Source organism: Leptodactylus fuscus, chromosome 4 (assembly GCF_031893055.1).
Source record: "Leptodactylus fuscus isolate aLepFus1 chromosome 4, aLepFus1.hap2, whole genome shotgun sequence".
NCBI lineage: Eukaryota > Metazoa > Chordata > Amphibia > Anura > Leptodactylidae > Leptodactylus > Leptodactylus fuscus.
This window is the reverse complement of record NC_134268.1, coordinates 172,559,403-172,582,128: the sequence shown is the minus strand read 5'-3', so window position 1 is coordinate 172,582,128 and position 22,726 is coordinate 172,559,403. Positions and strand designations below refer to the sequence as shown.

The 22,726-nt window shown below is 46.2% G+C and overlaps 1 protein-coding gene across 1 annotated transcript in view; it reads right to left on the bottom strand.

Annotated features, from left to right (window-relative positions):
- EFHB (EF-hand domain family member B) overlaps positions 1-19,529 on the bottom strand; it is a 44,189-nt gene extending 24,660 nt beyond the window's left edge. Inside the window, exon 1 of the mRNA XM_075272241.1 lies at positions 19,448-19,529. Within this exon, the coding sequence (XP_075128342.1) occupies positions 19,448-19,525 (78 nt within the window). The 5' untranslated portion in view covers positions 19,526-19,529. The remainder of the gene's footprint in view (positions 1-19,447) is intronic.
- Positions 19,530-22,726: the final 3,197 nt, after the last annotated feature.

Genomic DNA, 22,726 nt, shown 5'->3' with positions numbered 1-22,726 from the left:
GTCACCACATTTTCATGTCACCCTCACAGATTCATATCCCCTACCCACCGATAGCCCCCACATTGTCATGTACCTTCCCCCACTTTGTCATTTACCTCCCCCCAAGTTGCCCTCACACTGTCATGTCCACCTCAGGTTTCCCCACAGTATCATGTCCCCCCAGGTTGCTCCCACAGTTTGACCCCCACACTGTCATGTCCCCTTCCAAGTTGCCCGCGCAGTATCATTCCCTCCACAGCATGGCCTCCACAGTGTCATGTCCCCCTCAGGTTGTCCCCCCACCCCTTCAGATTGCTTCCACAGTTTCACATCCCCCACTGTATATAATCAAAAAAAACAAAAAACCTTTTTACTCACCTTTCCTTGTTCCCCTGTTTACTCTTGTGTCTGGTCCTGGAATCTTCAAAGTGGAACAGGTACAATATAAGTGATGTCACTACATCGTGCCTCCTGCTCCCAGGACATCGGGAGCAAAGACAGAAGACGGTTGGTGAAGCAGGGAGTTGACAGCTCCCTACTTCATTACTGTCCGAAATTCATTGGCGTCTTTAAGACGCCGATGCGTAGGTGCAGACTGGACCCGCTGTCGTGGACAGTGGGACAGAAAATACAAGACTATGCTGCTGTCCAAAGGGGGCCCCGCAACCATAGGGTCTGATACAAGTGCACCGTTGGCCCTATGGTTAAAGCGACCCTGCACGGACCACTTTTAAAGGGTTATTCCAATTATAGAAAGCGGTGGCATATTTTACTAGGCTATTCCAAGGGAAGAACCCTTTGTGATGTGAATAACCCTTATGATGATCATGGATTCCTTTGTCTATCATGTCTAGAACGTGAACAGAAAATGTCAATGAAGTTACACCTTGAGAGTTGTGGAACCGATGCCCTTTATTCCATGCGGTGTAAAAACCCTACGTTATGGGGACAAGTTGTTGCAAAAGAACCTACATAAAATCCATAATTCAATTCACAGGATCTGATGCATAGTTTGATGTGAAATACTTTTTGCAACGCCAAGAGTAACATTTTTGGCAAATTCTACCACCTGTTGAGAAACACCACTGACTACTGAAATTGTACTGTAGTTTATTGCACATTTTTGGTACAAAATCCACATGGAAAACTTCAAGCAGCGAACTTAATCCATGTGAACAAGGGCGGATTATAATGAAGAAAATCTGGTGTGCCTGAGTCTGCAAGGGCACGTGATGGCAAAAAGTTATTGCTCCTATTATAATTTCTAGATTAGGCCACATTTGTTTTAACCTAATGACCCAAATGTCCCCAAACCTCATAATTACTGAAGTTTATGAGCGCATCAGTGTGTGGGCAGTTTGATGGCATTATTGTGCCACCTAAACTAGGCTGCAACAGAAACTTAAAACTTAACTTAAAGGGGCTCTATCAGCAAAATCATGCTGATAGAGCCCCACATATGCGTGAATAGACTTTAAAAAGGCTATTCAGGCACCGTAAAAGTTATATTACACTACCCTCCAGTTTTAAAATAAAACCCTAAAAAAGAATGTGATCTACTTACGCATCGTGCACGCTGGGTGGGCATTCAGGGTGTGTCTTCTTCTTCATCCACACCTCTTCTTCCTCCGATGTCCTCCGGTCCCGTCCTCCTCCGGTGCTCGCGAACGGACACTGATATAAAAAATGGCCTGGGCGCATGCGCAGTAGCATGCGGCTTCTACTACGGCTACTGCGCAGGCGCCCAGGCCATTTTTTTTTATCAGCGTCAGTTCGCGAGCGCCGGAGGAGGACGGGACCCGAGGACATCGGAGGAAGAGGAGGCGTGGATGAAGAAGAAGACACACCCTGAATGCCCGCCACAGTGCACGATGCGTAAGTAGATCACATTCTTTTTTAGGGTTTTATTTTAAAACTGGGGGGTAGTTTAATATAACTTTTACGGTGCCTGAATAGCCTTTTTAAAGGCTATTCATGCATATGTGGGGCTCTTTCAGCATGATTTTGCTGATAGAGCCCCTTTAAGCGTTATTACTATTACCAATGGGAGACACAATGTGGGGCATTATTACTATAGGGGGCACTAGTACCATGGCAAGGCTTAATACTATATAAGGATCTATTATTAATGAGAGTCACAGTGGGGGCGCAATATTACCAATGGAGGTCACACTAGTGGAGCATTACTATAGTAAGACAGTAATTGCTGGGTACAGTTATTGGCACTAATTACATTAGGGGGCACTATATGTGACACTAAGCATATTGCACACTATCTATGTGTACTGGTATTGACAGGGAGGATATCTGTATGGTGTTGCTTCTTTATTTGGGGGCACAGTAATAGGGTTAAAAACAAAATAACATTGTTAGGGCACCAGAATGGAGTAGATGATGGAGTAGATGATGGACACCCCCAGTGTCCGCCTGCGGCCTCTCCGCGGGGAAACCGTTTTTTTTTGGCCAGACACAAAGTCCTGCATCTTCGACTTTGTGTCCGGCCCAAAAAAAATTAAAATGAATGGGTTTTAAAGCTGACCGCCCCCCCCCCCCCCCTTGTCCAATTTCTCGGGGCTGAGGATGGAAACCCGGCAGAGTGACACAGGGCTGATACCGAGCGCAAGTGTGAACACCCCCATAGTCAGTTATCCAGTGGTGTATAACGTGCCTCTTTAATGAACAGAAAGTTTTTAACAATCTTGTGAATGTGATGGTTTAGCAGACCTGACTTTTTTTTTTACTTACTTCTTTGGATGCCAACAATATTTTTGCAGGTTTTTTATGACATTTTTAGAGACCAATTTAATCCAAAAAAAAATTTAATCCAATTCTAGTTTATATACCGTAGTTTACTATTTAAATTTACAAAGTGTTATTTTGTGTATTTTTTAATACCTTATAAGTATAGAATTAGGTGACTTGGGCAGTTATGATAACGTCTGGTTACGGTTCTGATAATGGCTGTTGTCTTTTTTGTTTTCTTTATTTGTATTTTATATTTATAGTTTTTAGCCTAAGATTATATCTATTTTGAGACATAAATGTCTTCCGTGTGCTTATTAAAGACTAGAGATGAGCGAACACTAAAATGTTCGAGGTTCGAAATTCGATTCGAACAGCCGCTCAATGTTCGTGTGTTCGAACCGGTTTCGAACCCCATTATAGTCTATGGGGAACAGATACTCGTTAAGGGGGAAACCCAAATCCGTGTCTGGAGGGTCACCAAGTCCACTATGACACCCCAGGAAATGATGCCAACACCTCTGGAATGACACTGGGACAGCAGGGGAAGCATGTCTGGGGGCATCTAACACACCAAAGACCCTCTATTACCCCAACATCACAGCCTAACAACTACACACTTTACACACTCAATACCACCTCTCTGACAGTAGGAAAACACCTTGAAACATGTGTATTTGGCACTTGCAGTGAGGAGAGCTTGTCACCAGCAGTGAATTTGGCCCTTGTAGTAAGTTGAGGTTGGCACCAACATTTGTTTTGAAAATCAGGGTGGATTGAGCCTCTAACCAGCAGAGTTTGGGCAAATTCATGGTGGAGGGAGCCTCTAAACACCCCAGTTTGGACCAATTCATGGTGGAGGGAGCCTCTAAACACCCCAGTTTGGGCAAATTCATGGTGGAGGGAGCCTCTAAAAACCCCAGTTTGGACCAATTCATGGTGGAGGGAGCCTCTAACCAGCCCAGTTTGGGCAAATTCATGGTGGAGGGAGCCTCTAACCAGCCCAGTTTGGACCAATTAATGGTGGAGGGAGCCTCTAACCAGCCCAGTTTGGACCAATTAATGGTGGAGGGAGCCTCTAACCAGCCCAGTTTGGACCAATTAATGGTGGAGGGAGCCTCTAACCAGCCCAGTTTGGACCAATTAATGGTGGAGGGAGCCTCTAACCAGCCCAGTTTGGACCAATTAATGGTGGAGGGAGCCTCTAAAAACCCCAGTTTGGACCAATTCATGGTGGAGGGAGCCTCTAAACAGCCAAGTTTGGACCAATTCATGGTGGAGGGAGCCTCTAAAAACCCCAGTTTGGACCAATTCATGGTGGAGGGAGCCTCTAAACAGCCAAGTTTGGACCAATTCATGGTGGAGGGAGCCTCTAAAAACCCCAGTTTGGACCAATTCATGGTGGAGGGAGCCTCTAACCAGCCCAGTTTGGGCAAATTCATGGTGGAGGGAGCCTCTAAACAGCCCAGTTTGGGCAAATTCATGGTGGAGGGAGCCTCTAACCAGCCCAGTTTGGACCAATTAATGGTGGAGGGAGCCGCTAAACAGCCCAGTTTGGGCAAATTCATGGTGGAGGGAGCCTCTAAACAGCCCAGTTTGGACCAATTCATGGTGGAGGGAGCCTCTAAAAAACCCAGTTTGGACCAATTCATGGTGGAGGGAGCCTCTAAACAGCCCAGTTTGGGCAAATTCATGGTGGAGGGAGCCTCTAAACAGCCCAGTTTGGGCAAATTCATGGTGGAGGGAGCCTCTAACCAGCCCAGTTTGGACCAATTAATGGTGGAGGGAGCCTCTAAACAGCCAAGTTTTGGGAAATTCATGGTGGAGGGAGCCTCTAACCAGCCCAGTTTGGACCAATTCATGGTGGAGGGAGCCTCTAAACAGCCCAGTTTGGGCAAATTCATGGTGGAGGGAGCCTCTAAAAAACCCAGTTTGGACCAATTCATGGTGGAGGGAGCCTCTAACCAGCCCAGTTTGGACCAATTAATGGTGGAGGGAGCCTCTAAACAGCCAAGTTTGGACCAATTCATGGTGGAGGGAGCCTCTAAAAACCCCAGTTTGGACCAATTCATGGTGGAGGGAGCCTCTAACCAGCCCAGTTTGGGCAAATTCATGGTGGAGGGAGCCTCTAACCAGCCCAGTTTGGGCAAATTCATGGTGGAGGGAGCCTCTAACCAGCCCAGTTTGGACCAATTAATGGTGGAGGGAGCCGCTAAACAGCCCAGTTTGGGCAAATTCATGGTGGAGGGAGCCTCTAAACAGCCCAGTTTGGACCAATTCATGGTGGAGGGAGCCTCTAAAAAACCCAGTTTGGACCAATTCATGGTGGAGGGAGCCTCTAAACAGCCCAGTTTGGGCAAATTCATGGTGGAGGGAGCCTCTAAACAGTCCAGTTTGGGCAAATTCATGGTGGAGGGAGCCTCTAACCAGCCCAGTTTGGACCAATTAATGGTGGAGGGAGCCTCTAAACAGCCAAGTTTTGGGAAATTCATGGTGGAGGGAGCCTCTAACCAGCCCAGTTTGGACCAATTCATGGTGGAGGGAGCCTCTAAACAGCCCAGTTTGGGCAAATTCATGGTGGAGGGAGCCTCTAAAAAACCCAGTTTGGACCAATTCATGGTGGAGGGAGCCTCTAACCAGCCCAGTTTGGACCAATTAATGGTGGAGGGAGCCTCTAAACAGCCAAGTTTGGACCAATTCATGGTGGAGGGAGCCTCTAAACACCCCAGTTTGGACCAATTCATGGTGGAGGGAGCCTCTAACCAGCCCAGTTTGGGCAAATTCATGGTGGAGGGAGCCTCTAAACAGCCCAGTTTGGGCAAATTCATGGTGGAGGGAGCCTCTAACCAGCCCAGTTTGGACCAATTAATGGTGGAGGGAGCCGCTAAACAGCCCAGTTTGGACCAATTCATGGTGGAGGGAGCCTCTAAAAACCCCAGTTTGGACCAATTCATGGTGGAGGGAGCCTCTAAAAAACCCAGTTTGGACCAATTCATGGTGGAGGGAGCCTCTAACCAGCCCAGTTTGGACCAATTAATGGTGGAGGGAGCCTCTAAACAGCCAAGTTTGGACCAATTCATGGTGGAGGGAGCCTCTAAACAGCCAAGTTTGGACCAATTCATGGTGGAGGGAGCCTCTAACCAGCCCAGTTTGGGCAAATTCATGGTGGAGGGAGCCTCTAAACAGCCCAGTTTGGGCAAATTCATGGTGGAGGGAGCCTCTAACCAGCCCAGTTTGGACCAATTAATGGTGGAGGGAGCCGCTAAACAGCCCAGTTTGGACCAATTCATGGTGGAGGGAGCCTCTAAAAACCCCAGTTTGGACCAATTCATGGTGGAGGGAGCCTCTAAAAAACCCAGTTTGGACCAATTCATGGTGGAGGGAGCCTCTAACCAGCCCAGTTTGGACCAATTAATGGTGGAGGGAGCCTCTAAACAGCCAAGTTTGGACCAATTCATGGTGGAGGGAGCCTCTAAACAGCCCAGTTTGGGCAAATTCATGGTGGAGGGAGCCTCTAACCAGCCCAGTTTGGACCAATTAATGGTGGAGGGAGCCTCTAAACAGCCAAGTTTTGGGAAATTCATGGTGGAGGGAGCCTCTAACCAGCCCAGTTTGGACCAATTAATGGTGGAGGGAGCCTCTAAACAGCCAAGTTTTGGGAAATTCATGGTGGAGGGAGCCTCTAACCAGCCCAGTTTGGACCAATTCATGGTGGAGGGAGCCTCTAAACAGCCAAGTTTGGACCAATTCATGGTGGAGGGAGCCTCTAAAAACCCCAGTTTGGACCAATTCATGGTGGAGGGAGCCTCTAACCAGCCCAGTTTGGGCAAATTCATGGTGGAGGGAGCCTCTAAACAGCCCAGTTTGGGCAAATTCATGGTGGAGGGAGCCTCTAACCAGCCCAGTTTGGACCAATTAATGGTGGAGGGAGCCGCTAAACAGCCCAGTTTGGGCAAATTCATGGTGGAGGGAGCCTCTAAACAGCCCAGTTTGGACCAATTCATGGTGGAGGGAGCCTCTAAAAAACCCAGTTTGGACCAATTCATGGTGGAGGGAGCCTCTAAACAGCCCAGTTTGGGCAAATTCATGGTGGAGGGAGCCTCTAACCAGCAGAGTTGTGGGAAAGCAGGGTGGAGGGAGCCTCTAACCAGCAGAGTTGGTGGAAATCAGGGTGGAGGGAGCCTCTAACCAGCAGAGTTGGGGGAAATCATGTTGGAGGGAGCCTAGTATTAGCAGAATTGTGCAACGCTTATGGTGGATGAGTATGAGGATGCGGAGGAATTGGAGAGGTTGAGTACAGACATGGAGTTTCATGTTGGGGTGCTTTACACAGGTGGGCACAAAAATGAAGGCTCTATCCAGTGGTGGTTCATTTTTATCAAAGTGAGCCGGTCGGCACTCTCAGCTGACAGACGGGTGCGCTTGTCAGTGATGATGCCACCGGCTGCACTGAACACCCTCTCAGATAGGACGCTGGCGGCAGGACAGGACAGCACCTCCAAGGCATATAGGGCAAGTTCAAGCCACAGGTCCAACTTCGACACCCAATACGTGTAGGGCGCAGAGGGGTCGGAGAGGACAGGGCTGTGGTCGGAAAGGTATTCCCGCAACATGCGCCTATACTTCTCACGCCTGGTGACACTAGGACCCTCCGTGGCGGCACTTTGGCGAGGGGGTGCCATCAAGGTGTCCCAGACCTTAGACAGTGTGCCCCTCGTTTGTGTGGACCGGTGAGAACTTGGTTGCCTACTGGAGGAACTGCCCTCCCTGCCGCCAACGTCACATGCTGGAAACATCTCCATCATATTCTGCACCAATTGCCTGTGGCAAGCATTGATGCGATTGGCCCTCCCCTCTACCGGAATAAAAGACGAGATGTTGTTTTTATACCGGGGGTCAAGGATAGCAAAGATCCAGTACTGGTTGTCCTCCATGATTTTGACAATACGCTTGTCGGTTGTAAAGCACCCCAACATGAACTCAGCCATGTCTGCCACAGTGTTAGTTGGCATGACTCCTCTGGCCCCACCGGAAAGTTCAATCTCCATTTCCTCCTCATCCTCCATGTCTACCCATCCGCGCTGCAACAATGGGACGATTCGAAGTTGCCCGGAAGCCTCCTGTATCACCATCACATCATCGGACAACTCTTCTTCCTCCTCCTCCTCCTCCTCCTCCTCCATTAAACGCAGTGAAGCGGACAGATGTGTGGACCTACTCTCCAGCTGTGACGGATCGGATGCTATCCCTAACTCCTCTGTGTGATCTGAGTTATCCCTGATGTCAATCAGGGATTCTCTCAGAACACACAAGAGCGGGATTGTAAGGCTCACCATCGCATCCTCAGAGCTCACCCTCCTTGTGGACTCCTCAAAGACCCGTAGGATGTCACAAAGGTCTCTCATCCATGGCCACTCATGGATGTGAAACTGAGGCAGCTGACTTTGTGGCACCCTAGGGTTTTGTAGCTGGTATTCCATCAAAGGTCTCTGCTGCTCAACCACTCTATTCAACATCTGAAACGTTGAGTTCCAGCGTGTGGGGACGTCGCACAAAAGCCGGTGTTGTGGCACATGCAGGCGTTGCTGGAGAGATTTTAAGCTAGCAGCGGCTACTGTCGACTTGCGAAAGTGGGCGCACATGCGCCGCACTTTCACCAGTAGCTCTGGAACATTGGGGTAGCTCTTTAGGAAACGTTGCACCACTAGGTTGAAGACGTGGGCCAGGCATGGAACATGTTGGAGTCCGGCAAGCTCCAGAGCTGCTACCAGGTTCCGGCCGTTATCACAAACGACCATGCCTGGGCCCAGGTGCAGCGGCTCAAACCATATTGCCGTCTCATCGAGGAGGGCATCCCTCACCTCGGAGGCAGTGTGCTGTCTGTCCCCCAAGCTGATCAGCTTCAGCACAGCCTGCTGACGTCTACCAACGCCAGTGCTGCAACGTTTCCAACTCGTAGCTGGGGTCAATCTAACAGCGGAGGAGGAGGCGGTGGCGGAGGAGGAGGCGGTGGCGGAGGAGGAGGCGGTAGAGGAGGAGGAGGAGGGGGGTGTTCTTCTCGTGTCCCTGCCAGGAATGTTAGGCGGGGAGACGAGGTACACCGGGCCAGTTTGGGAAGCAGTCCCAGCCTCAACTACATTCACCCAGTGTGCCGTCAGTGAAATGTAGCGTCCCTGTCCGCATGCACTTGTCCACGCGTCGGTGGTCAAGTGGACCTTTGTGCAAAGCGTGGAACTAAGGGCCCGCCTGATGTTGAGTGACACGTGCTGGTGCAAGGCGGGGACGGCACACCGGGAGAAGTAGTGACGGCTAGGGACGGCATAGCGAGGTGCCGCAGTTGCCATCAGGTCCAGGAAGGCGGGAGTTTCAACAAGCCGGAACGCCAACATCTCCTGGGCCAGCAGTTTAGCGATGTTGGCGTTCAAGGCTTGCGCGTGTGGGTGGTTAGCAGTGTATTTCTGCCGCCGCTCCAATGTCTGAGAGATGGTGGGTTGTTGTAAAGAAACGCCTGATGGTGCCTTTGATGGTGCAGGAGAAGGAGATAAGACAGGACCAGGGGAGGATGAGGTAGAAGTCAACAAAGTGGCGGAGGCAGATGAAGTGGTGTCCTGGCTCGTCCTCTGGAGTGCATCGCCAGCACAGTCAGCAGTGGCAGTGGCAGAGGCAGAGGCAGTGGCAGAGGCAGTGGCAGTGGCGTGAACGGCAGGCGGCCTTTGTCCTGCCGTTGCTGCCTGCCACTGATTCCAGTGCTTGGATTCCAAATGACGGCGCATTGAAGTGGTGGACAGGTTGCTCTTCTCAGAGCCCCTAATCAATTTCGAGAGGCAAATTGTGCAGACAACACTATATCTGTCCTCGGCGCATTCCTTGAAAAAACTCCACACCTTCGAGAAACGTGCCCTCGAGGTGGGAGTTTTTCGGGGCTGGGTACGAACTGGAACATCTTGGGAGATTCCGGGTGTGGCCTGGCTTCGCCTAAGCTGCTGACCTCTGCCTCTGCCTCTAGCTACCCTTTTTGGTGCTGCACCTGCCTCAACATCCACACTACTTTCCCCGCTTGACATCCCCCCTGTCCAGGTCGGGTCAGTGTCCTCATCATCCACCACTTCCTCTTCCAACTCCTGTCTCATCTCCTCCTCCCGCACAATGCGCCGGTCAACTGGATGCCCTGACGGCAACTGCGTCACATCATCGTCGATGAGGGTGGGTTGCTGGTCATCCACCACCAAATCGAACGGAGATGGAGGAGACTCTAGTGTTTGAGCATCTGGACACAGATGCTCCTCTGTTAGGTTCGTGGAATCGTGACGTGGAGAGGCAGGTTGAGGGACAATGAAAGGAGCGGAGAACAGCTCTGGGGAGCAGGGACAGTTTGGGTTATTGTTCTGTAAAGCTTCGGAATTTTGGGAGGAAGGAAGACAAGACTGTTGGGTAATAGGAGGAGAGGAGGCAGAGTCTGACTGGCTGCTGGACAATGTGCTGTAAGCGTTCTCTGACAGCCATTGCAAGACCTGTTCCTGGTTCTCGGGCCTACTAAGGTTTGTACCCTGCAGTTTAGTTAATGTGGCAAGCAACCCTGGCACTGTGGAGTGGCGCAATGCTTGCTGCCCCACAGGAGTAGGCACGGGACGCCCTGTGGCTTCACTGCTACCTTGCTCCCCAGAACCATTCCCCCGACCTCGCCCACGGCCTCGTCCACGTCCCTTTCCGGGAGCCTTGCGCATTTTGAATTCCTAGTTAGAAATTGGCACTGTATACCAGTAGTAAAAATTGTGGGTGCACGTAACCCCAATATATTCTTTGAATTCCCAGTCAGACACTGGCACTATATGGCAGTAGCAAGAAATGAGGGTATTTGTATTCCCAATATATTCTTTGAATTCCCAGTCAGACACTGGCACTATATGGCAGTAGCAAGAAATGAGGGTATTTGTATTCCCAATATATTCTTTGAATTCCCAGTCAGACAATGGCACTGTATACCAGTAGTAAAAATTGTGGGTGCACGTAACCCCAATATATTCTTTGAATTCCCAGTCAGACACTGGCACTATATGGCAGTAGCAAGAAATGAGGGTATTTGTATTCCCAATATATTCTTTGAATTCCCAGTCAGACAATGGCACTGTATACCAGTAGTAAAAATTGTGGGTGCACGTAACCCCAATATATTCTTTGAATTCCCAGTCAGACACTGGCACTATATGGCAGTAGCAAGAAATGAGGGTATTTGTATTCCCAATATATTCTTTGAATTCCCAGTCAGACAATGGCACTGTATACCAGTAGTAAAAATTGTGGGTGCACGTAACCCCAATATATTCTTTGAATTACCAGTCAGACACTGGCACTATATGGCAGTAGCAAGAAATGAGGGTATTTATAACCCCAATATATTCTTTGAATTCCCAGTCAGACAATGGCACTGTATACCAGTAGTAAAAATTGTGGGTGCACGTAACCACAATATATTCTTTGAATTACCAGTCAGAAACTGGCACTATATGGCAGTAGCAAGAAATGAGGGTATTTATAACCCCAATATATTCTTTGAATTCCCAGTCAGACAATGGCACTGTATACCAGTAGTAAAAATTGTGGGTGCACGTAACCCCAATATATTCTTTGAATTCCCAGTCAGACACTGGCACTATATGGCAGTAGCAAGAAATGAGGGTATTTGTATTCCCAATATATTCTTTGAATTCCCAGTCAGACAATGGCACTGTATACCAGTAGTAAAAATTGTGGGTGCACGTAACCCCAATATATTCTTTGAATTCCCAGTCAGACACTGGCACTATATGGCAGTAGCAAGAAATGAGGGTATTTGTATTCCCAATATATTCTTTGAATTCCCAGTCAGACAATGGCACTGTATACCAGTAGTAAAAATTGTGGGTGCACGTAACCCCAATATATTCTTTGAATTACCAGTCAGACACTGGCACTATATGGCAGTAGCAAGAAATGAGGGTATTTGTATTCCCAATATATTCTTTGAATTCCCAGTCAGACAATGGCACTGTATACCAGTAGTAAAAATTGTGGGTGTATATAGCCCCAATTCTATTGCTAGGGGACTTGCAGGGTATTTCTGGGGTGAAGGTGGGGGGGCACACCGTTGGAACGGGTATCGGGGTATATATCGGGTATACGGGAATACACTGACAGTGTATTCCATTCAGGATCCTGGGAAAGCTGGGTTGCGGCGATTGAGCCCGTCAGTGCCACGTTACACTGTCAAGCTTCTCCCTGGAATTTAGCTCTTACAAGAGCTGTTGGTTGTCTTCTCCTTCCTATCCTAGCCTGTCCCTGCCTACCCAGAATCTAAGCCCTAGCTAGCTGGACGGAAACCTCCGTCCTCGGTGAATTGCAAGCTCAGAATGACGCGAACCTGGGCGGCGCTGTTCTTTTAAATTAGAGGTCACATGTTTTCGGCAGCCAATGGGTTTTGCCTACTTTTCTCAACGTCACCGGTGTCGTAGTTCCTGTCCCACCTACCCTGCGCTGTTATTGGAGCAAAAAAGGCGCCAGGGAAGGTGGGAGGGGAATCGAGTAATGGCGCACTTTACCACGCGGTGTTCGATTCGATTCGAACATGCCGAACAGCCTAATATCCGATCGAACATGAGTTCGATAGAACACTGTTCGCTCATCTCTATTAAAGACCTCTGGGTATCTGATATTCACGATTCACTGTAACTGGGGCAACAAAAGTAGCCTCAATTCCCTCAATAGCCTCAAGCTTTAATTGAAATCTTCTGATAAAGTCACAAAGGTAAAAAAAAATTGGTAAATTTTTATTATATTACAACTTTATGTTGGATATAGGGGAAACCTGGATAAACCTTTCCCTTTAGACATCAGTTCGGTTCCTATAACAAGTAACAAAAACTGTAGATCCGGTGTTTCAAACAATTGTAGAAAAATATTTCAAAAAGTAAAGCAGGTCTTTTATTTGCTTTTTGTTTCCTCGGCTGGTATGTATACTTTACAGTGGTAAGGTATAAAAGGTTTTCCAGACGGCACAGTACTGTACGCCTCAGGCACATACAACTGAAAATAGTAACACACCATAAATGATTCATCAATTAAAGTGTAAGTGAGAAAGTGACCGCTGATGGGTGACATTTATCAACCTTATCTCCTCCGCTCAGTCTGCAGCTGGGACTACGTTTCCACAGTCATTTGCTCCTTTTGTGAGTTTTCCTTTGTCCTCGTGTTCAGGGCAATGTTTTGTTGCCTCAGTTTCATTATAACAAAATAAAACCTTGTACTCTATAGTATAGTACAGTATGTATACAGGCAGGATCAGCACCGGCAGAGATTCGGATAATGGCGGTGTATTAGGAAAGACAAACATGCCATTTCACAGAGGTCACGAGGTGCTTCAACTATCTCAAATAAAGAAAGACATCCGGTATATCAGAATATAGCTGTAGAATTGGTTAATAATTAATGTATGGATAGGAGATCTGGTTTTCCCCATACAGAACACCAAAAACACAACCTGCTTGCTTTAATTCCAGAATTCGAGAGCTCCTGGTCACCACTAGAGGGAGCAGAAGAAAAATGGGGCTCAATAGAATGAGAGGTCTGTGTCAACTCCGACCCCAAATAATTGACAGGATTAGGCTCTATTCATACGACTGTGGGGTTGTTATGTCAGTCCAGGTAGCTGCTACGGGGCTAAGGGATAGCAGTAGGGAATCTCGCCCTGCACTACTCCCACTAGCTATCCCGGTCCCTGCCTCACGGGTGTGGGTCGGCTGTACTCAGGCTAAGCCTGACCCCGACAGCTCCTCTCTCACTGATACCGTAGGCCTAGAGGGAAGTGGGAGAAGGAATGCCCTATAAGACCTCTAGGGACTGGAGACTAAAGGGGGTCACCCCTAACGAACAAGTGAAGCTGCTACTGACAGGGACTGACAAGGGTGTGCGCTGACTAACAACACAAGCAGCACACAGGAAAAATGTGGGAAAGGATTCCCCCAAACCAATATGGGAAGGAACCTTACACTAGGAAACAAACACAGGGAAACTGAGTAGAAATCAAAGGATAAGGCAATTCACTCACACAGTCAATTATACACAGAGGGAGGATTGGTGAACACAGAAGGGAAAACACACAAACCAACTCGTTCACCCAAACCTCCCAAAAACCAACCACGGAACTTCCTCTATCCCAGATAACCACCTACTCCTCCTGCTAAGGCCTAGCTCTGTAAAAGAGACACTCAGCACAGAACCATGGGAGGCATGGGTTTAAATACAGAGTAGAGACCACTCCTCCCAGGTGCAAATGGGAGGACAGACTAATCAACCAGGAAATAAAAGCTGCCTACCAGCAGTGCGCGCATGCAAGTCAGAAGGTGTGCACCAATACTCACGACAGGACAACCCCGCAGCGCCAGGATGCCACCCCAGACACTGCGCAGCCAAAAACTCCCCAGGTAAGAAAACTAGAAATTAAAGAACCTAAATACTCCTAACAGGGGTCACCCATTTTCACAGATTTGAATCTATTGAGATATTCATGAAAGAGGGCAAAAATACCACATGTTCCATGTATAGATAAATATACTAGGTATTGTCGTTCACCATCCAAATATAATGTTGTTGATCCCATGTGATGAACACCATAAAGAGGGAAATACAGCAATATGCAAATAAATGTGTATTGCTCACATCACCCCCCCCCTTCCCAAAAAAAAGCAATAAAAAAATGATCAAAAGGTTTACACACCAGAAAATGGTACCAATAAAAGTCTGCACCAAAAAGTTAGTTCTGCCAACAAATGGTGCTTTATTTAGTAAAAGTGGTAAAACATAATAAAACCCACATGAATATGGCATCACCCTAATCGTAATGACCCACTACAAAAAGTTAAGTTATTTTTAATCCACAGTGGCATTATAAAAATAAAACCAAAAAAATCAATGACAAAATTATGCATTTTTCACACAGACCCATTTACTACTATTGGCTTATAGGTGCTGCCGGTATTACAGTCCCAGCAGGGTATAGGGAATAATAGTCCAAAAGGCATTGAAATACACCTGAACGACAGAGGGACAAACCATAGCCTGAACCTAGCGTCACACTCACTACTTTTTTGCATTACTTATGTACCATGGAATCACTGTGTACACTATAACTGTACTGAGACATCAATATGTGCATTATACATGTACTGTGTGCATTATTTCTGTACTGCGATATCACTGCCTGCATTATACATTTACCGTGACATCACTATGTGCATTATACATGTATTGTGACATCACTGTGTGCATTATACATTTACCGTGACATCACTATGTGCATTATACATGTATTGTGACATTACTGTGTGCATTATACATGCACTGTGACATCACTATGTGCATTATACATGTATTATCACATTACTGTGTGCATTATACATGCACTGTGACATCACTGTGTGCATTATACATGTACTCTGACAACACTATGTGCATTTTACATGTACTGTGACAATACTATGTACATTATACATGCACTGTGACATCACTATGTGCATTATCCCTGTACTGTGGTATCACTGTGTGCATTATACATGTACTGTGACATTATTGTATCCATTATACATGTATTGTGAGTAACATCACTGTGTGTGCATTATACATGTACTCTGACAACACTATGTGCATTGTACATGCACTGTGACATCACTATGTGCATTATCCCTGTACTGTGATATCACTGTGTGCATTATACATGTACTGTGACATCACTGTGTGCATTATACATGTACTGTGACATCACTGTGTGCATTATACATGTACTATGACATCATTGTGTGCATTATACATGTACTGCAACATCACTATGAACATTATCCCTGTACTGTGATATCACTGTGTGCATTATCCCTGTACTGTGACATCACTGTGTGCATTATACATGTACTGTGACATCACTGTGTGCATTATACATGTATTGTGACATCGCTGTGAGCATTATTCATGTACTGTAACATCACTGTGTTCATTATACATGTACTGTGACATCACTGTGTGCATTATACAGTACATGTACTGTGACATCACTGTGTGCATTATACATAGTACTGTGATATCACTATGTGCATTATACATGTACTGTGACATTACTGTGACATCACTGTGTGCATTATACATAGTACTGTGATATCACTATGTGCATTATACATGTACTGTGACATCACTATGTGCATTATACATGTATTGTGACATCACTGTGTGCATTATACATGTAGTGACATCACTATGTGCATTATACATGTATTGTGACATCACTGTGTGCATTATACATGTACTGTGACATCACTATGTGCATTATACATGTATTGTGACATCACTGTGTGCATTATACATATTATTAAACCTGAGCTGTAACTTGTCCTGCACATGACATCACTATGTGCATTATACATGTATTGTGACATCACTGTGTGCATTATACATGTACTGTGACATCACTATGTGCATTATACATGTATTGTGACATCACTGTGTGCATTATACATGTACTGTGACATCACTATGTGCATTATACATGTATTGTGACATCACTGTGTGCATTATACATATTATTAAACCTGAGCTGTAACTTGTCCTGCACATGACATCACTATGTGCATTATACATGTATTGTGACATCACTGTGTGCATTATACATATTATTAAACCTGAGCTGTAACTTGTCCTGCACATGACATCACTGTGTGCATTATACATAGTACTGTGACATCACTGTGTGTATTATCCCTGTACTGTGACATCACTGTGTACATTATACATGTACTGTGACATCACTGTGTGCATTATACATGTACTGTGACATCACTGTGTGCATTATCCCTGTACTGTGACATCACTGCGTGCATTATACATGTACTGTGACATCACTATGTGCATTATACATAGTACTGTGACATCACTGTGTATTATCTCTGTACTGTGACATCACTGTGTGCATTATTCATGTACTGTGACATCACTATGTGCATTATCCCAGTACTGTGACATCACTGTGTGTATTATCCCTGTACTGTGACATCACTATGTGCATTATACATAGTACTGTGACATCACTGTGTGTATTATCCATGTACTGTGACATCACTATGTGCATTATCCCTATACTGTGACATCACTATGTGCATTATCCCAGTACTGTGACATCACTATGTGCATTATCCCAGTACTGTGACATCACTGTGTGTATTATCCCTGTACTGTGACATCACTGTGTGCATTATCTCAGTACTGTGACATCACTGTCTGCATTATCCCTGTACTGTGACATCACTATGTGCATTATACATAGTACTGTGACATCACTGTGTGTATTATCCATGTACTGTGACATCACTATGTGCATTATCCCTATAGTGTGACATCACTATGTGCATTATCCCTGTACTGTGACATCACTGTGTGCATTATACATGTACTGTGACATCACTGTGTGTATTATCCCTGTACTGTGACATCACTGTGTGCATTATACATGTACTGTGACATCACTGTGTGTATTATCCCTGTACTGTGACATCACTGTGTACATTATACATGTACTGTGACATCACTGTGTGCATTATACATGTACTGTGACATCACTGTGTGCATTATACATGTACTGTGACATCACTGTGTGCATTATCCCTGTACTGTGACATCACTGTGTGCATTATACATGTACTGTGACATCACTGTGTGTATTATCCCTGTACTGTGACATCACTGTGTGCATTATACATGTACTGTGACATCACTGTGTGTATTATCCCTGTACTGTGACATCACTGTGTACATTATACATGTACTGTGACATCACTGTGTGCATTATACATGTACTGTGACATCACTGTGTGCATTATCCCTGTACTGTGACATCACTATGAGCATTATCCCTGTACTGTGACATCACTGTGTGCATTATACATGTACTGTGACATCACTATGTGCATTATACATAGTACTGTGACATCACTGTCTGCATTATCCATGTACTGTGACATCACTATGTGCATTATCCCTATACTGTGACATCACTATGTGCATTATCCCTGTACTGTGACATCACTGTGTGCATTATCCCTGTACTGTGACGTCACTGTGTGTATTATCCCTGTACTGTGACATCACTGTGTGTATTATCCCTGTACTGTGACATCACTGTGTGCATTATCCCTGTACTGTGACGTCACTGTGTGCATTATACATGTACTGTGACATCACTGTGTGCATTATCCCTGTACTGTGACATCACTGTGTGCATTATACATGTACTGTGACATCACTGTGTGCATTATACATGTACTGTGACATCACTGTGTGCATTATCCCTGTACTGTGACATCACTGTGTGCATTATACATGTACTGTGACATCACTGTGTGTATTATCCCTGTACTGTGACATCACTGTGTACATTATACATGTACTGTGACATCACTGTGTGCATTATACATGTACTGTGACATCACTGTGTGCATTATCCCTGTACTGTGACATCACTATGAGCATTATCCCTGTACTGTGACATCACTGTGTGCATTATACATGTACTGTGACATCACTATGTGCATTATACATAGTACTGTGACATCACTGTCTGCATTATCCATGTACTGTGACATCACTATGTGCATTATCCCTATACTGTGACATCACTATGTGCATTATCCCTGTACTGTGACATCACTGTGCATTATCCCTGTACTGTGACGTCACTGTGTGTATTATCCCTGTACTGTGACATCACTGTGTGTATTATCCCTGTACTGTGACATCACTGTGTGCATTATCCCTGTACTGTGACATCACTGTGTGCATTATCCCTGTACTGTGACGTCACTGTGTGCATTATACATGTACTGTGACATCACTGTGTGCATTATCCCTGTACTGTGACATCACTGTGTGCATTATACATGTACTGTGACATCACTGTGTGCATTATACATGTACTGTGACATCACTGTGTGTATTATCCCTGTACTGTGACATCACTGTGTGCATTATCCCTGTACTGTGACGTCACTGTGTGCATTATACATGTACTGTGACATCACTGTGTGCATTATCCCTGTACTGTGACATCACTGTGTGCATTATACATGTACTGTGACATCACTGTGTGCATTATCCCTGTACTGTGACATCACTGTGTGCATTATACATGTACTGTGACATCACTGTGTGCATTATACATGTACTGTGACATCACTGTGTGCATTATACATGTACTGTGACATCACTGTGTGCATTATCCCTGTACTGTGACATCACTGTGTGCATTATACATGTACTGTGACATCACTGTGTGCATTATACATGTACTGTGACATCACTGTGTGCATTATACATGTACTGTGACGTCACTGTGTGCATTATACATGTACTGTGACATCACTGTGTGCATTATCCCTGTACTGTGACGTCACTGTGTGCATTATACATATTATTAAACCTGAGCTGTAACTTGTCCTGCACATTACCCCACTATACTGACATCACTGTGTACTCAGACATTGCACATTATGTGCCCCATGTTACCTGTAACGCCCCGATGATTGTACATTATACATTCCCGATTGCAATCCCTCTATGGCAGTCTATGTAGTAATGTCCTGTACATTGCAGCTATAGGACATGAGACTACCCCTGTACTACAGAGCATTGCACGGCCTCAGGATGGCGCTGTACTCACAGAGCGGACATGAGGGGATCGGTCTATGAATCTGCCCTGGTATTGGGGCGCCGGCTCCTCGCTCCTCTCCGCTCCCATTCTCGGTCCCGGTAGCGCCAATAACTTCACTCCTGTAACTCCTGTGAAGTTTCCTCTAGCGCCCGGCAACAGAGCATGTGTACAGAGCGTTACCTGGCAGCCAGTGACGTCACCCCGCGCCGGCTATTCTCTTCTGCCATTAGTTGTCAGTCTGGGTCTGCTGTCAGTCACTGCTCTGATGTCACACATCATAGTGATAGGACGGAGCGTGTAGTATACTGTGTGGGGGCCACATGGAGGACAGTATACTGTGTGGGGGCCACAGGGGAGGATAGTATACTGTGTGGGGGCCACAGGGGAGGACAGTATACTGTGTGGGGGCCACAGGGGAGGATAGTATACTGTGTGGGGGCCACAGGGGAGGACAGTATACTGTGTGGGGGCCACAGGGGAGGACAGTATACTGTGTGGGGGCCACAGGGGAGGACAGTATACTGTGTGCGGGCCACAGGGGAGGACAGTATACTGTGTGGAGGCCACAGGGGAGGACAGTATACTGTGTGGGGGCCACAGGGGAGGACAGTATACTGTGTGGGGGCCACAGGGGAGGACAGTATACTGTGTGGGGGCCACAGGGGAGGACAGTATACTGTGTGGGGGCCACAGGGGAGGACAGTATACTGTGTGGGGGCCACAGGGGAGGACAGTATACTGTGTGGGGGCCACAGGGGAGGACAGTATACTGTGTGGGGGCCACAGGGGAGGACAGTATACTGTGTGCGGGTCACAGGGGAGGACAGTATACTGTGTGGGGGCCACAGGGGAGGACAGTATACTGTGTGGGGGCCACAGGGGAGGACAGTATACTGTGTGGGGGCCACAGGGGAGGACAGTATACTGTGTGGGGGCCACAGGGGAGGACAGTATACTGTTTGGGGGTTATGGGGGGATTATCTTATTTGGCGGCAACTGAGAAGACATTATACTGAGCTGGGTAATTAGAATATGTGGCATCCACAAGGGGGTCATTACAATGGGTAGATGTGAGGGACATTGTGCAGTGTGGAGACCAATTGGGGGGATGTTATACTGTGTGTGGTCTACAGGGGAGCGTGATCCCATATGGGGGCTCCTAAATGGAACCATACTCACCTGTCCTAGACCCTGACGCCCCAACATATCCCCACCCTCCTCTGCACATGGAGCTCTGCAGCTGGTGCTTTGGTATTTCAGCACTGCAGAAGTTCTGATTCCATGACTTTCCTTCCCGACCACCCACACTTGCCCCCTAAGATCAGTGAAAAGCAGCCATGTGGGGGCAAGGCATAATTAATAAATCAGACATCGATAAATAAAGCCAATTGTTTATATTTCAGCTCAGACTGGGTTCACACCTGCTCCAGACTCCCTCACAGAAACCGCCAAAAATCAGCAGAGAGAAAAATCTGCACAGAGGGCTTACCTCTCCACCGCTTTTGGTTTTGTAACCACTGTTATAGTGGTTCAGCTCACACTCAGCGGACCCGAATAATGCAGACCTAGACACTAGTGTTATTTATTTTTTATATATATATATATATATATATATATATATATATATATATTTTTACTGCTGATGCTGAAAAATCCTATCAATATTAGGGTGCATTCACACTACGTAACGCCAGCGTGTATCACAGCCGTACACGCCGGCGTTACAGCAGGGCTGCCGAACACTTACCATTCATTTCTATGGGAGCCGGCATGCGAGCGCTCCCCATAGAAATGAATGGGCTGCTTCTTTCACTACGAGCAGTCCCATTGAAGTGAATGGGTCATGCCGAGCCATACTCGCCGGCACTTCCCATTCACTTCAATGGGACTGCTCGCAGTGAAAGAAGCAGCCCATTCATTTCTATGGGGAGCGCTCGTATGCCGGCTCCCATAGAAATGAATGGAGCTGCTTTATACGCCGCTTATTCTGAACGTGTTTTAATCATAGACAGCTCTGGTTATGGACCATTAACCCCTCAGATGCGACCAAGAGATCTGAAAAGTCCCAGGCATGCCATGACAACATAGGTTTTGAGTTCTGCCTGTAGCAATGGTATACTCATACCATAGTTATTTTACCTTAACCCCTTAAGGACCAGGCCATTTTTTGGTTTCGCATTTTCGTTTTTCCCTCCTCACATTTCAAGAGCCATAACTTTTTCATTTTTCAGTTCACAGAGTCACATGATGGCTTATTGTTTGCGGGACAAATTGTACTTTGTAATGGCATCATTCAATATGCTGTGCAATGTACTGGGAAGCTGGAAAAAAATTCAGAATGAGGCGCAATTGGAGAAAAAATGCATTTGCGCCATTTTCTTATGGGTTTAATTTTTACAGCATTCACTGTTTGGTACAAATGACATGTTACCTGTGTTCTACGTGTCAGTACAAACGCGGTGATACCAAATTTATATAGTATTTGAAATGTTTTGATACTTTTAAAAAAATGATAAACTTTGCAAAATAGAAAAAAAAATTTGTGTCATCATGTTCTAACACCTGTAACTTTTTCATATTTCCATGTATGGAGCTGGTTGTGGTGTCTTTTTATGCGGGACAAGATGACGTTTCTATTGATACCATTTGGGGAAAGATCCGATGGTTTGATCACTTTTTATTCAATTTTTTATAGGAGGCAAAGTGTTGAAAAAAACGCTTTTTGGCTGTTTTTATTTTTTTTGCCGCTACGCCGTTCGCAGTACGGGATAAATGTTTTAATATTCTAATAGTTCAGGCATTTTGGAGCGCAGGGATACCTAATATGTTTATGTTTAATGTTCTTTAATTACTTTTATAGATGATCTAGGGAAAGGGGGGTGATTTGAACTTTTATATTTTTTTTATTTTTTTAATACTTTTAAAAACTTTTTTTTTTCTTCTGTTACATTTATGATCAGACCCCTTAGGTACCTTGAAACCTAGGGAGTCTGATCGCTCATACTATTCACTGCAATACTACAGTATTGCAGTGAATAGGAAAATCGCAGCACTTCTATTAGACGATGCCTCTGGCCTCTGGCATCGTCTAATAGATCTAGTGCAGAGACAAGCCTGGAAGCCTTCAATAGGCTTCCGGCTGTCATAGCAACCGATCACCGCCCTCATGTGACGTTCAGGAGGGCGGCGATCGGCGAAACATGGCGGCGCCCATGCCGCCGGCGCCGTTTACACACTGCGGTCACGTTTGACCGCAGTGTGTAAAGGGTTAACAGCAGCGATCGGCTC